Consider the following 12,493-nt stretch of genomic DNA (forward strand, 5'->3'; position numbering starts at 1 on the left):
GCCCAGTCCCCTCTCCTTCTCTGAAGTTGTGAGGGTCCTGACAGCCTCTCTCCGCCCATGTCCCTAGCTCTGGTCCTTTGTCCCCAGTCTCTGGACCAGTAGGTACTCACCCTGTGTCTCCAAAGCCACCACTCATGAATCCCCATTCCTCAGTGCCTGCACATATCAGAAGAGCCCCAGTACCTCACAGCCCTCTTTGTGCCAGCAATTTGTGCAGAAATCACCACTGCCTGTCCCAAGTTCCCTCGTCAGGCCCTCAAGCCCTTCTGGGAGGCCCCCAGGTTGGGATTTGGGTATTCCTAGAGCATGCCCACAGAAATGCCCATGTGGGGCCAGGTGTAACACTGCACACCTATAATCCCAGCACTTAAGAGGCTGAGGTAGGAGGATCACTGTGAGTTCAAGACCAGCCTGGAATACATAGCCAGACCCTGTTTCATTAAAAAGGAGAAGAAAAGAAATGCCCAGGTAGGGGACAGTACCAGCCCAGCCAAGTCAGGCTGCCTGCTGCATGGACACTGGTGGGCCCCTCTGACCCATGGTCTCCCAGGGACAGGGCTGGGAGAGGGAAGGGAAGAACCTGGCTCATGTGGCCCTGCTGTGGCTGTTCCTGTGCACGGGTATCAAAATTCCTCTCGCTGTTACATAATTGAGGTATTTTTTTCTTTTCCTTATTTTAGATCCTGGTGCCATCTGCCCTGCTTTTCATGCATCACCGACTCTGGGCTGAAGGTTAGATTTGGTGTGGCCATCAAGCTCTATCCCTCAGCGGAAAGAGACTGGGGAAGGCCGGTTTCCTTATCTCTAAAATGAGATCTCAACCCTACCTTGCCTACCTGCTAGGACAGCTGAGAGAATCGAGAATCAGGTGAGAGGTGGCAACGGCGGTGGTGGACTGGCTGGGTACCGGGCCTGGCCCTGCACAGATGCACAAGCCTGGCTGTTACCTTCAGCCCAGCCCAGAGCCTCTGCTCACTCACATGGGCACAAGAAGAGCACCCTGACCTGCGGAGCCAGGCTGTTAGGAACACAGAAAGTGGACAGACCTCAGTAGCGGGGTCTTTGGCAGACTTCCTGCCCCTGCTCGGAACCCTCGTGGCCCTGGGGTGGGGTAAGCACAGGGTGTACTCCATAGCAAGGCCCTGGCCAAGGATCTTGCAAAAACCCCTTGTTAACCCTCCAGCCATCAGAAGAGGGGTTCATGGTGGCTGCAGCCCAGGCCCTGGTTCCTCACAAGGCCTGGTGAAGTCCTGTTGCAGACTGAGCCCAGCCTGAGCCCCCTCCTGCAGCCCCAGGCTCCATCTGCAATGCTTTCACTCCTCTTCCTGCAGCACCAACTCGGGCCCACGATCATGAGATGGGTGAAAGACTGGGACCTCACAGGCCTGGGAAGGAGTTTCAAGGAGACAATAAATGCGTGGTTCCTGGTTGAATTGGCCAGTTTGGGAAGTTTATAACAAAATGCCATGGACTGGAATGTACAGAACAGAAATTTAGAACTGGGTGTGGCGGTGCACACCTGTCATCCCAACACTTGGGAGGCTGAGGCAGGAGTATCACCACAAGTTGGAGGCCAGCCTGGGCTACATAGAGAGTTCAAGGCCAGCATCAACTACAAAGCAAAAGAACAGAGATTTATTTTTTTATTTCCATAGTTCAGGAGGCTGGAAGTCCAATATGCTGGGGGAGAAATCTCTCTCTTTCTCTTAGACCACAACTCTTCATATTGATGGTCCCGTTGAGTTAGCATCCCACCCTTTGGAGCTCACTTGTCCTTAATTTCCTTTCAAAAGCCCTACCTCCAAACACAGTCATGGGCTTTGGCAGATGAATTTGGGAGGATACCATTCAGTCCAGAGCCCTGGCTGAGGGCTGCTGGGGCTGGCTGAGGACTAAACTTGGCCCTGTTTAAGCAGTACCTCCTGCTTGGGATATGGGGGATCCTTCAAGAGGCCCAGGCCCAGAGCTGCAGGCCTGAGGCGATGCCAGGAGAGGGGTCCTTGGGCCTCCCTGACCAAGTACATCATCCTAGGGTACTGGAGATGTGACTGCTCTCCAAGACAGGCCCCGACCTACCATTTGTTTTCAGCAGGACTGGACCTATCCCACCCCACCAAGAAGGGGCAGCTCTCTGCGGGCAGAGCCGGGTGAGGGTGGGGGGGTGTTGCTTGGAGATCAGACCAGCTGAGCCGCCCAGGCTGCTGTGAGCCATGTGGTAGTGAACAGTACCCCTAGGAGGGTGAATGGTACCCCGAGGAAATTGTCTCTCTCACCTGAGTCTGCCCGGATCCATTGTGCCACCAGAGAGCCAGTTCCCTTCTTTGGGTCTTGGCTATGTCATCTGTAAAACGAGAACAGCCTCCGTTTAGCTCAGCCTACCTGCCTCTCATAAAGATCAAAACTATATCCTACACCCAGGTTGGTTCTAGGCTGCCAGAAAGTGAACGGTAAATGGGAGGTTGTTAATAAGCATCAAAATTAGTTGGAGGGACGATGCCCTGGGCTTCTCAATCACTGGGATAAAAATTAAAAATGGGAGCAGGCTGCAGGCTGGCCCAGAAGTCTTACCACTGAGGACCCACAGGCACATGTGGCACCCCTAGAGTTCCATTTACTGCCACCCACTTTCCTCTGGTTCTCAGGGAGGGCCGCACACATGTGGCCCCAGGAGTTACATCTGTCCTCTTTTATTAAGCCTGAAAACAAATTCTCCTAAGATGTAAAAGCACAAGATTCTGAAAGGCTCCTGCTGGAGGCAAGCTCCGTAGGACAAAAACATCTTGTTATGCAAACACAATTGCCACCAAGGGTCCCTCTCTGGGCTTAGCAGCACCTCCTTGGCCTCCCCTACAAACAGAAGCTGGAACAGGACACCCCTGTTTGAAGACAGAGGGGACAAAGTCCCCAAAGGCAAGCTGAATTTGCTCTTTGTGAGGTCCTCCTTGGCACTGCCTGCACCCCACGGCCTATTCCAGCTGCCAGGGTTCCTCTGCCTTCTCCTGGCTCCAGGCTCCAGCCAGGCAGCTGCTAGGACAGCAGCAATGCTGCATGTAAAGGGGCCCTGCTTCTTTGTTCCTAAGCAATTTCCGGGGTGGGGGTCACGCGCCCTTTGTGAGACCTGGGCTTGTGTGAAAGCTCCGGAGTTGGGAAGGAAGCTGGTTCTAGCTGCAGAGAAGGCGGGCGCCCTCTAGTGGCAGCCTAGCCCTTCCAGGGAAAGGTGTGGAAGCTAATTTTGATTTGATTTGCAAAGCTGGCACTCAGGACCCTGCCAGAAGCCTGCAGCCACCTGGAAGACGTGGTGCTTGGTTTGGGTCCAAACATCCAGGCTCTGAACAATTGCGGAGATGGCAGCCTTCAAACCCAAAGCTAAGTAGTAACACAGACTATGCCTAGTAGTGTCCTGGTTTAATTAAAAGTAAAGCACCAGGAGGAAGGTAAGCTACTGATAAAGGGTACCCTAAAGCCCTGGATAGCCAGTGCGTGCGCGTGCGTGCGTGCGTGCGTGTGTGTATGTGGGTGTGGGTGTGATATGAGACAAGCAGGGCACCCTCACCACTTCTGGGGAAAAGGTGCCCAGTGCTTGACCCTTGGCACAGTTGCTCCATCTGTAGCCCCACCAACACCAGTCCTGCCCCAGGCAAAGCCAAGCAGACCCAAACCAGAAACAAACTCCCTTTTAGCTAAGAGCACCTCCACACAAGCCTAGCCCAAGTCCTCAAGGAGAGTGGAGAAGTCTCAAATGAAAACCTCAGAATGACCCACGCCCCTTGCATAAAGCCAGCTCAAAATCACTGGCTGCTGGCTGAACTCACATAGCACCATGCTGGACTTGAACTTGCAGTCCTTCTGCCTCAGCCTCCCAGAGTGCTGGAATTACAAGTGTCCACCACCAGGCCCCGCTCACACAGCATCAGCATCATGGATGTGCAAAGGGGTACACAGGGGGCATGTGTGCAAGGGACAGGAGAGGACACAGGCCGGTCAGAGGATTTCTGGATAAAGGGATAAATGGAACACCCCAGAACGCATGTATGTTCTACGGCAGTGGCAGGAGCACATTTACAAGTAAGAAGGGGGTTATTTCACATGTCCTCTCAGCTGCAAATTCTTCACGCACAGAATCAAAAAACATCTGTCCTTCTTACTCATAGGGCTGGTTTAAAGATCAACATTTTTTGAGTTAATGTTTTGGCTTAAAGGTGTAAAAGAATATGGATTCTATTCTACAATAAATCTGTTTTTAATATAAAGATGTTTCCCAAAATTTTCATACAAAATCGAATCCAGACAGATGCGCCATGTTCACCCCAAGGTCTGGGGAACCTCGCCTGGACCTTGTTTTGTGAAGACTCAAGTCACTCACCACATGAACAAGTCAGGCTGGTTAATGCTACAGTGAGTCTTCCTAAGAGGAGGAAGTGTATGTGCTCCACCCACCCCACCTCCTCCGTCCCATGGGGCTCCCTCACAGGTCACAGCCAAGCTCTTCAGTGTATGTAGATCATGTCGGAGACAGCTCCAGGCAAGTGGGTCATGATCTGCATGCGCAGCCACCAGTAGTAGTCCATGGGGTGGTAGCGGGTGTAGGGGGTGGTGGTGGTCAGGGCATGTGTGACGGCATCGATGACGGGGGACGTGTCTGTGGAGCCGCTGTTGCAGTAGGTCTCCATCTTGGCGATCTTCTCATCAAAGTAGTCCCTGCCGTAGTCCTTGCGCACGACTTCGGGCAGCTCATCCCACATCTTCTGGGCGATGGCCTGGATACGCTCGGGGCTATAGAGGCTGGTGGCAGCAATGTAGTTGCCTGGCTCCACCACACTGACCTTCACCCCCAGGGGGTGCATCTCGTAGCGCAGGCAATCAGAGAAAGCCTCCACCCCAAACTTGGTGATGCAGTACGGGGAGCGGGCTGGGTTGGCCATGCGGCCCAGCATGCTGCTGATGTTGACCACACGGCCTATGGAGGGAGACAGCAAACACTGCTCAGGTGGCACCGCCCTGACACAGACACCTGGCTGGCACCACTTCCGAACTGCCAAGGGTCGGGGGCCTTCTCATTCTGCAGCCACAGCCAGCCTGGGGCCTCGCCTAGGTCAGCATCCCTGACCTTCTCCAGGGTGTGCCAGCCAGGAGGACAAAGGAGTGAGAAGCAGCCCTGCTTACCAGGAGGGCACAGCATAACAGGCAACACACAACCAACTCAAAAGCAGACACAGCCCTGCCTCCTGTTCATACTTGGGGTAAAAATGCAATGGAAAAATATGGGGGCAGGACAGCTGTGACCATGGGGATCTGTGTGTTCACCCCAGGCAAAATCTGATGCTGGTCAGGGAGAAAGATAGGATGGAACCTCCTCCTTCTGCCCAAGGAGCTTAAAATTCAGCTCATCCAGTATGACAGTGAATCCTGATTGTCAGCTTGATTAAGAGATGCCTTGATGGACTGACCCACTGATGAGTTCATAGCTGAAGGGCCATTAGGAGTGGGGGGCTAGTGGGAGGAAGCAGGTCACTGGGGGTGCACCTGTAAATGACATATCTTTTCACAGGCTCTTTTCCTTTTTCTCTGCCTCCTGGCCACTATGAGGTGAGCAGTTTCTCTCTACCCGGCCCTTCTACCATAATGCTTCTGCCTTGGAGCCAGGCAACCATGGACTGAACCCTCTGAAACCATGGGCCAAAATAAACCTCTCCTCTTTAAACTGTTGAGGATTTTGTCTGCATCGCAGGGCAGTGCCACCTTAGCAGGTGACGAATGCACTTAGTGAGATGTACAGGTAATTAGCACACTGAGTCTATGTGTGTACTGACCAACAGCAATGCTAGGGATGGATGTGGGGTTGTAGCCCAAGACAGCCTGACACACAGAGAGGCAGGCTGGGGCAGGGGCAGGGTTCTGAACCTGATTTGGGGGCTGGGCAGGACAGCAGACTCTCCAGCACTTGAAGAGTGGTGACCTTGAAAGATGCCCAGCCTGGGCTGTCAGGGGCCACCATAGCTTCTCTCAGTCCTGGGGTAGGATTGGAGGTGAATCCCACTCAACCAGTCAGACCCAGGACTGCTCACCCCTGAGTGCACCAGGCAGGAACACAGCCCATCCTGGGGTCACGACACTGCAGGGTGACACCTTTTAGAAACCTCAGTTTGAGGTCACTGAAGGGTGAGGATTCTTTTTAAACCTTATAGGTGCACTCTGCTTACATTTGGCTACCCACTATGGTTTGGGTGTTTTGTTTGTTTTCTAAATGCCTAATCTTGATTAATATTTCTCTTTAACTTTATGCCACAATTGTCTCATGTTTTAGTTATGATGTAAATAGCGCACAGAATGGGGAAACTAACATTTATTTAACCATCTGCTATGATACAATGATGGGTATACCTGCTCTACTTTCTGAAGGCCACACACCCCTTTCCCTGCACTTGGCCATGCACCTCTGCCCACCGCTGCCCACTCATCTAGCATGGCGCTAGGACTCATAAGCTTAGCTTTGCTGCTGTGGATGGGGGATCTGGAGGATCTCCATCCTGGGCAGATTCAGGGGCAGAGAGCAGCTAACTTCCCAACTGACCTTTGGCTCTTCGGAGCAGGGGGAGGAAACATTTTGTTGTCCGCACGGTACCCCAGAGGTTCACTTCTGCCACCTCCTTGTAGGTCTCCATGCTGGTGAACTCCACCTCCCCAAAAGTCGAGATGCCTGCATTGTTAACCAGGCCCCACAACCCTGGACAGAAAATGTGACAGTTAATCTTGACTGTCAACTTGATTGGGTTGAGAGACCCCCTTGGAGATGAGTGAAGCACATTTCCGGGTGTGTCTGGGTGGATCTCGGGGTGACCTTGGAGACTATATCTGGTCCCTGACCCCTTCTCTATGGTGCTCTTCCCCTGTGCTCTGCTTCCTGGCAGCTTTGCTCCACCAGGCCTTTCCACAATGATGTCCTGCCTTGGAGCCAGGTGACTGTGCACTGAACCCCCTGAAACTGTGAGCCAAATCAAACCTCTCTTTCTTTAAATTGTAAGTGTTCGGTGTTTTGTCCCAGCAACAAGAAAGTTGACCAATTCAGGAGAGGACACGACTGTGTCACCACATGGGCCTGGCCTCAGATCTCACCTGTCAGCCTGCAGCCCACCCTGTTCCCCTTGGTCTCCTTTCCCAATGACTTCCAGTATCTTGCCCAAGGCTCTCAGAAAACTTTCTAGAGTCACCCAAGAATGACATCAGATAGAAGCCTAAACTCCTGTTTGCTGGACCGTCCCTCAAGTCTGGAATGTTCATGCCCAGTGTCACCTCTGCTCCTTCCTGAGACCCTCCTAACAACCACTCTATTCTCTCATCTTTCTCCTCCTAATCAGGGCACAGTATGCTGCTCAGCACATGCGAAGGCTCCAGGACTCAATGACCTGTTCCCTAGTGTCCCTTAGCCAGCAGAGACCCACCTCCTTGGCATGTGTGTGCAATGTCCCAGAGCTCAGAGGACACGCACACTCTCACACTGGTGGAGTGCTTCCCACAGGACCAGCTAAGGGACAGCTGGCTCTCATAGACACAGAGAATGCAGGTCTGGAAGGCTCCTGGGGTTTATCTAGTCTATTGACTCATCTTACAGGTAGAGAAACTGAGGCCCGAAAAGGAAAGCCAGCACTGAAGCCTAATCAGGAAGTTGGAAGTATAGCTGAATCCAGGGAAAGCAGCCTGGGGAGGCAGCCCTGCTCGCAGGGCCTCTTTGGAATTCCGAGTTTTGGGGTGCAAAGACAGATGGGCAGATCCCCAGGCCAGGGCCCGACTTTCTGCTGAGGAACCCTCAGGGCCTAGCCACCTCGAGGTTCAGTCCCAAGCCCCTTCCCAGGCAGCGTCACAGCAGAGCCCCCTCCCTCCCTGGCACCCCCTGCCTGCGGGAACCCAGCCACTTCCTGAGCCCATGGAAATGAGTTGTGTCAATGAGAGAAATTGCTCCCCATCGGTCTTGACCAAATTAAAGCTCAACTGACCTCTGGTGCCTTCTCCTTCAATTACAGAGAATTAAGGACATTTATCAAGGAAAGGAAATTGCTGGTTGACAAAGTGTGCAGAGCCCCTCGCTGCTGCCTGCAGGGACCCCACAAACTCCAGGCAGACCTAGTGACACCATCGAGGTGTCTGCCAGTGACAGCCCCCCAGATCCCACCTTCTCCCTGCAGACTCCCCTCACTTGGGCTGGTCCCCTTCTTTTCCTCTCATGTGACTTCATCTTTCCCCTTGCTCCTCGCTCCCTCCCTCCATCAATGCACACATTAGGTGCTCAATAAACATACATTATTGGGCATGACGGTGGATGCCTGTAATCCCAGCACTCTGGGAGGATAAGACGAGAGGATCATGAGTTCAAGCTCAGCCTAGGTGATTTAATGACTTTGTGAGACTCTGTCTCAGAAGAAAAAAGAAAAAAGGGGGCTGGGGAAGGAGCTCAGTGGGATGGGTCTGGGTTCAAATCTCAGTACTACAAAAACAAAAGAGGGTGTTAGGTGAATGAATGTCTGCGGACACCTGCCTCCAGACCTAAACACTCCTCTGTCCATGCAGCTCACCCTCCTTGGTCCATGCCAGGCTCCTCCTAGGCACACGCGCTGCTGTCTCTGTCCTGTCACACTGCTCTCTGATCCAGTCCTGGGCTGGAAGGACCTCTCCAGTCTCCACTCCTCTGCTCTCTAGGATGTAAGTGCCACTGTGCTCCGGACACTCACCATTCCCTTGGTATTAATGACATCCAAGTGTCATCCTCCTGCTTCTCCTACACCCTCCCTACACCTTTCTTCTACCTGACCCCCCTTCCCTGAGACAGGTGTCCCTTGCCCCATGTCCTGTCCTTGGCCTGCTTTTCTGTTTGTGGGATTTTCCAGTGGTTTGGCGCTTGATTCATATGGGATAACAGCACCTGATCTAGAAAGCACGTCTGTAGTCCTTTTCCACCTAGAAACCAAACACTGCTATCCAAAGAGGCTTACTGAAACGCGAATGCTCCTGCTCCTGGATCACTGGCTTTACAAGTAGTAAGCAGGGACTCAGGAGCAACCCAGAGTCCTGAGGCAATGTTCTGAATAAACACGGTGGTCCTGATAGCGGCGTGGGTGTCAGCCGATTTCCTGGAACAGCCCCGACATCCCCTCCATGTCAGGCTTCCCGGTCTCCTCTTCCCCACCCTGATGGCCACTTCCATCTGAATGTCCCACAATGTCAAGTCCCCAGGCTACTCAAACCCACCTCCTCTGTTGGTGGCTTCACTTTCATTTCCAGGTCCTCCCCTCCTTCACTTCTCCCAGACCTGAGTCACCAGGACTGTTAATACGAGGCCTGATGAAGATCAAATGACAGCTGCCAGGCTGGAACTAATGCCGATCTCACCTGACCGGCTCATTAACTCACCTGATCCTCATAACCAACCAATAATGTGGTGCTAAACTGCCCCACATGTAGGTGAGGCAACTGCGGTCAGCGAAGTCCATTGCTCAATGCCACCCACTAGCAGATAGGAGAGATGGGATCTGGACCCGAGTCTGTCTGAGGACACAGCCCCAGGCTGTTGGTTTCCCCTGCTGAGCCGCTAGAATCACTTCTTCCCTCTTGCCACTTGGATTAGTCCTGGGTCTCGGGCACCTCTGCAGCGCTCCCGGGTCTCCTGACCCCCGCTTTTTTCTCCATCCTCCTCAGCAGCCTGGCCCTGCTTCTGGGTTTCCCATCGTGCACTGCAGCCCACACGGCCTTCTCCAGGCCTCTCCCCACTGGCTGTGCCCGCTCCCTCTCTAACTCTGACTTCGAGCCCCTCCTGCCCTGCTCAGCTCCTGCCCTCAGCCTGAGATAGGCTCTGGGGGAAATCCTCCTGAGCCCTGCACAGTCAGACCTAGGCATGGCCCGTGTCACAGACAGACAGCTCACACCAGAGCCACACTTCTCAATCTGGTTGTCTCATCTCAGACAGAGGCTGTGCCAGATGTAGGGTCTTTCTGTCTGCAGCATAATGTCTCCCAGGGCTGCAACTCAGAGGTCGTGTCCTGAAGCCACCTGGCTGGTGTTCAACAAGTTCTTCCTGCCAGGTCAGACTCCTTGGTCCTCAGCTCACTACCAAGTATACAGCAGGTGCTCGGTAAATGCTTACTGCCTGGTAAGCAAGGATGCCAGGATTAGGCCACTCCCCCAGCTGGCGTGGGGGTGGGAGGCTGGGGATAGACGCCAGGTGTTCTGTCCCTCATAGCCTTGCTAGCGGGGAAAGGGGCTGTGCAGGTGGCAGAGTCCCCTTCATCTTGCCCCTCAGACACCTCTCCTGCAAGGTCCCTGCCTGGTGAGTGTGAACCAGAGGTGGCCGCAGCTGGTGGGACGTACTGGGAAGATGCGCCGTAGAGTTCAAAGCCACACTGCCTGAGAGGAGGGGCTGAGCCACCCTGCAAAAAGACAGCCCAGAGCCAGTAGGGAGAAGGGGACAGAAGAGGGAAGAGGGGAGGTGGAGGAGAAAGACAGGGAGGAAGAGGAGGAGGAGGCAGGCAACTGTCTGACACATGTGTTTTCTTTTTGGAACCTAAAAGTCTTCAGATCTTTTCCCAAAATATGCAGGAGTGGTCAAGGACGGCCACAGTGAGTGGTTCATCAAACGTGCCCGGAAAGGTTTGTGTGTCTGGGTTGGCACTGGGCAAGGGGACCCCTTCCCACGGGTGGCCAGGGCGGAGAGGACCCCGGCTAGCCCAGCTAGGCAAACTGGCCAGACCAGTACAGGGAATGGAGGTGATTCTGCCCCAGTGGCAGGGGACAAGGGCCAGCCCCGGGAAAGCCCCGTCCTGTGCTGAGGTGGCTGGTGGCTTCCTGGGCAATTCAGATTGCCACCACCCACAGGCTGTAATGCGCCGGCTTCATGGCGCTGCGGCAGGTATTCTGGTGCCTAACACTTTAGGATGGTAACATCCCAGCTGCAAGGGAAGAGAGAGCGGAGGGGGGACAGGAGGAGGATTTACCAGGGGCTGTGCCTGCGCCTGGTAATCAGCCCGGCGGGACCATCCTGCCTTTTCTTAATGGGACAGGAGTGCAGGGCCTGTTCATTATCAAACAGATGTCCAGCGAGTTGGGCAACTCACAAGCCTCTGCTCTGAGAGCAGGGCCCGGAAAGGTCTGCTGGCGGGTAGGGGTGGCACCGGGCTGCCAGGTGACAGCGGTGTCAGGCCGCCCACACAACACAAGTGCTTCTCGGAGGGGACAGCACTTCCACCTGGCCCCCACTTGCTGGGCAGAGCACACAGAAATGGCACCGGTCCCTTCTCCCTCCCCACCCACTGTGCAGGGCCCAGAGAGGCCAAGAAGGTCCCCTCCCTTTTTCTTCTTTTTTTTCCTTTCTCTTTTTGAGACAGGGTCTCACAATGTAGCCCAGGCCGGCCTCAAACTCACCAAGATCCTCCTGCCTCAGCCTCCTAAATGCTGGGATTATAGGCGTGCGCCACCACACCAGGTAAGGCTCCTTTTCTACTTGGGCTTTCAGGGGCAAGGGGTCAACGGCACAGCCTCCCTGCCCGGAGCAGCACCCATCACTACACAGCGCCCCCTGGAGTTGGCAGCAGAGCCCCCCCACCGAGGTCCTCGGTGCAGCTGAACTGGGAGACACCGGGTGCTTACACCACAGTGTAGGACCCTGCTGGTTCCTGGTCCACTCCCTGGCCTAAGCGCTCATGTGCCCGGAGTCTCTCTGGACCCCCACCCCACTCTCACTGTCATGCCCGGGCGTCCCAGGGCCACAACAGCATCTTCCCACCCCGCACCTGTTCCTGCACCAGGTGTCCCCAACCTCACACCGGAGTCCTTAAGTCCCGCCAGCTGCGGGTTCTCGGGGCTCCGGAGTCTGACCCTCTCCTTTGCTGGTGCTCTCTACCCTAGTTCGGGATGATCAAGCCCATGCCCTCCCCACTGCAGTCCCCCACGGTGAGCTTCATGGGACAGGCCAGGTCATTCCCCGGGGACATCTCTTCCGTGGCTCCTCAGGGTCCTTGGCAGAGCAGCCACCCTCCCTTTGCCTGGCACCCTTTGCCCCGATAACCTGCCTCCCAACCTCACTTGTGCCACCGCTCCCAGCAGACTCCACCCTATGGCACACCCAGGGCCACTTCCCTCCAGCGTTCCTGCTCTGCCTGCCACTGTGACCCATTCCCACCTCACCCCAAGACCTCTGCCTCTGTGTCTCTCCCCGATGCTGATGTGGGTCCCTCACTCAACCATGAGGTCCTCAGGGACAGCCTTGCCTTGGCCACCTGGGGTCCCCAGCGCTCAGCCCAGAGTCACCAGACCAGTGTGTGCACAGTGCCGAACCAGCAGGAACCAGTGTGTGGCACTCTGCAGTCGCTTCCTGACTGTTTCACACTGCCCTGCTGCATGGCTTTGTTTCATTTAATCCATGTAATCTCCTACCGTGTATAGCAGGAAGGGTTTAAACAATAAAGAAAGGAGGCTTTTGGCAGGACGCCAGCAGAGGGTGGCATTGAGG

General features: G+C 54.6%; 1 protein-coding gene across 9 annotated transcripts in view; it reads right to left on the bottom strand.

Moving 5' to 3' along the window:
- Positions 1–1,428: 1,428 nt before the first annotated feature.
- The window catches only part of Bdh1 (3-hydroxybutyrate dehydrogenase 1), a 57,809-nt gene continuing 46,744 nt past the window's right edge, over positions 1,429–12,493 (bottom strand). For 8 of the 9 annotated variants that reach the window (XM_004834746.4, XM_004834745.4, XM_087186659.1 and 5 more), the window contains 2 exons: positions 6,572–6,724; positions 4,217–4,957 (listed from right to left, as the gene is read on the bottom strand). In XM_004834746.4, coding sequence (XP_004834803.1) covers positions 4,488–4,957; positions 6,572–6,724 — 623 coding nt within the window. In that variant the 3' untranslated portion in view covers positions 4,217–4,487. Of the gene's footprint in view, positions 1,613–2,273; positions 2,342–3,812; positions 4,958–6,571; positions 6,725–12,493 lie in introns of those variants that run through there. The other variant, XR_015441005.1, reaches the window with a different exon arrangement.

The sequence above is a fragment of the Heterocephalus glaber genome, unplaced genomic scaffold (genome assembly GCF_053883595.1).
Source record: "Heterocephalus glaber isolate CG9 unplaced genomic scaffold, H.glaber_assembly_v1.0 deba00001504, whole genome shotgun sequence".
Taxonomy (NCBI): domain Eukaryota; kingdom Metazoa; phylum Chordata; class Mammalia; order Rodentia; family Bathyergidae; genus Heterocephalus; species Heterocephalus glaber.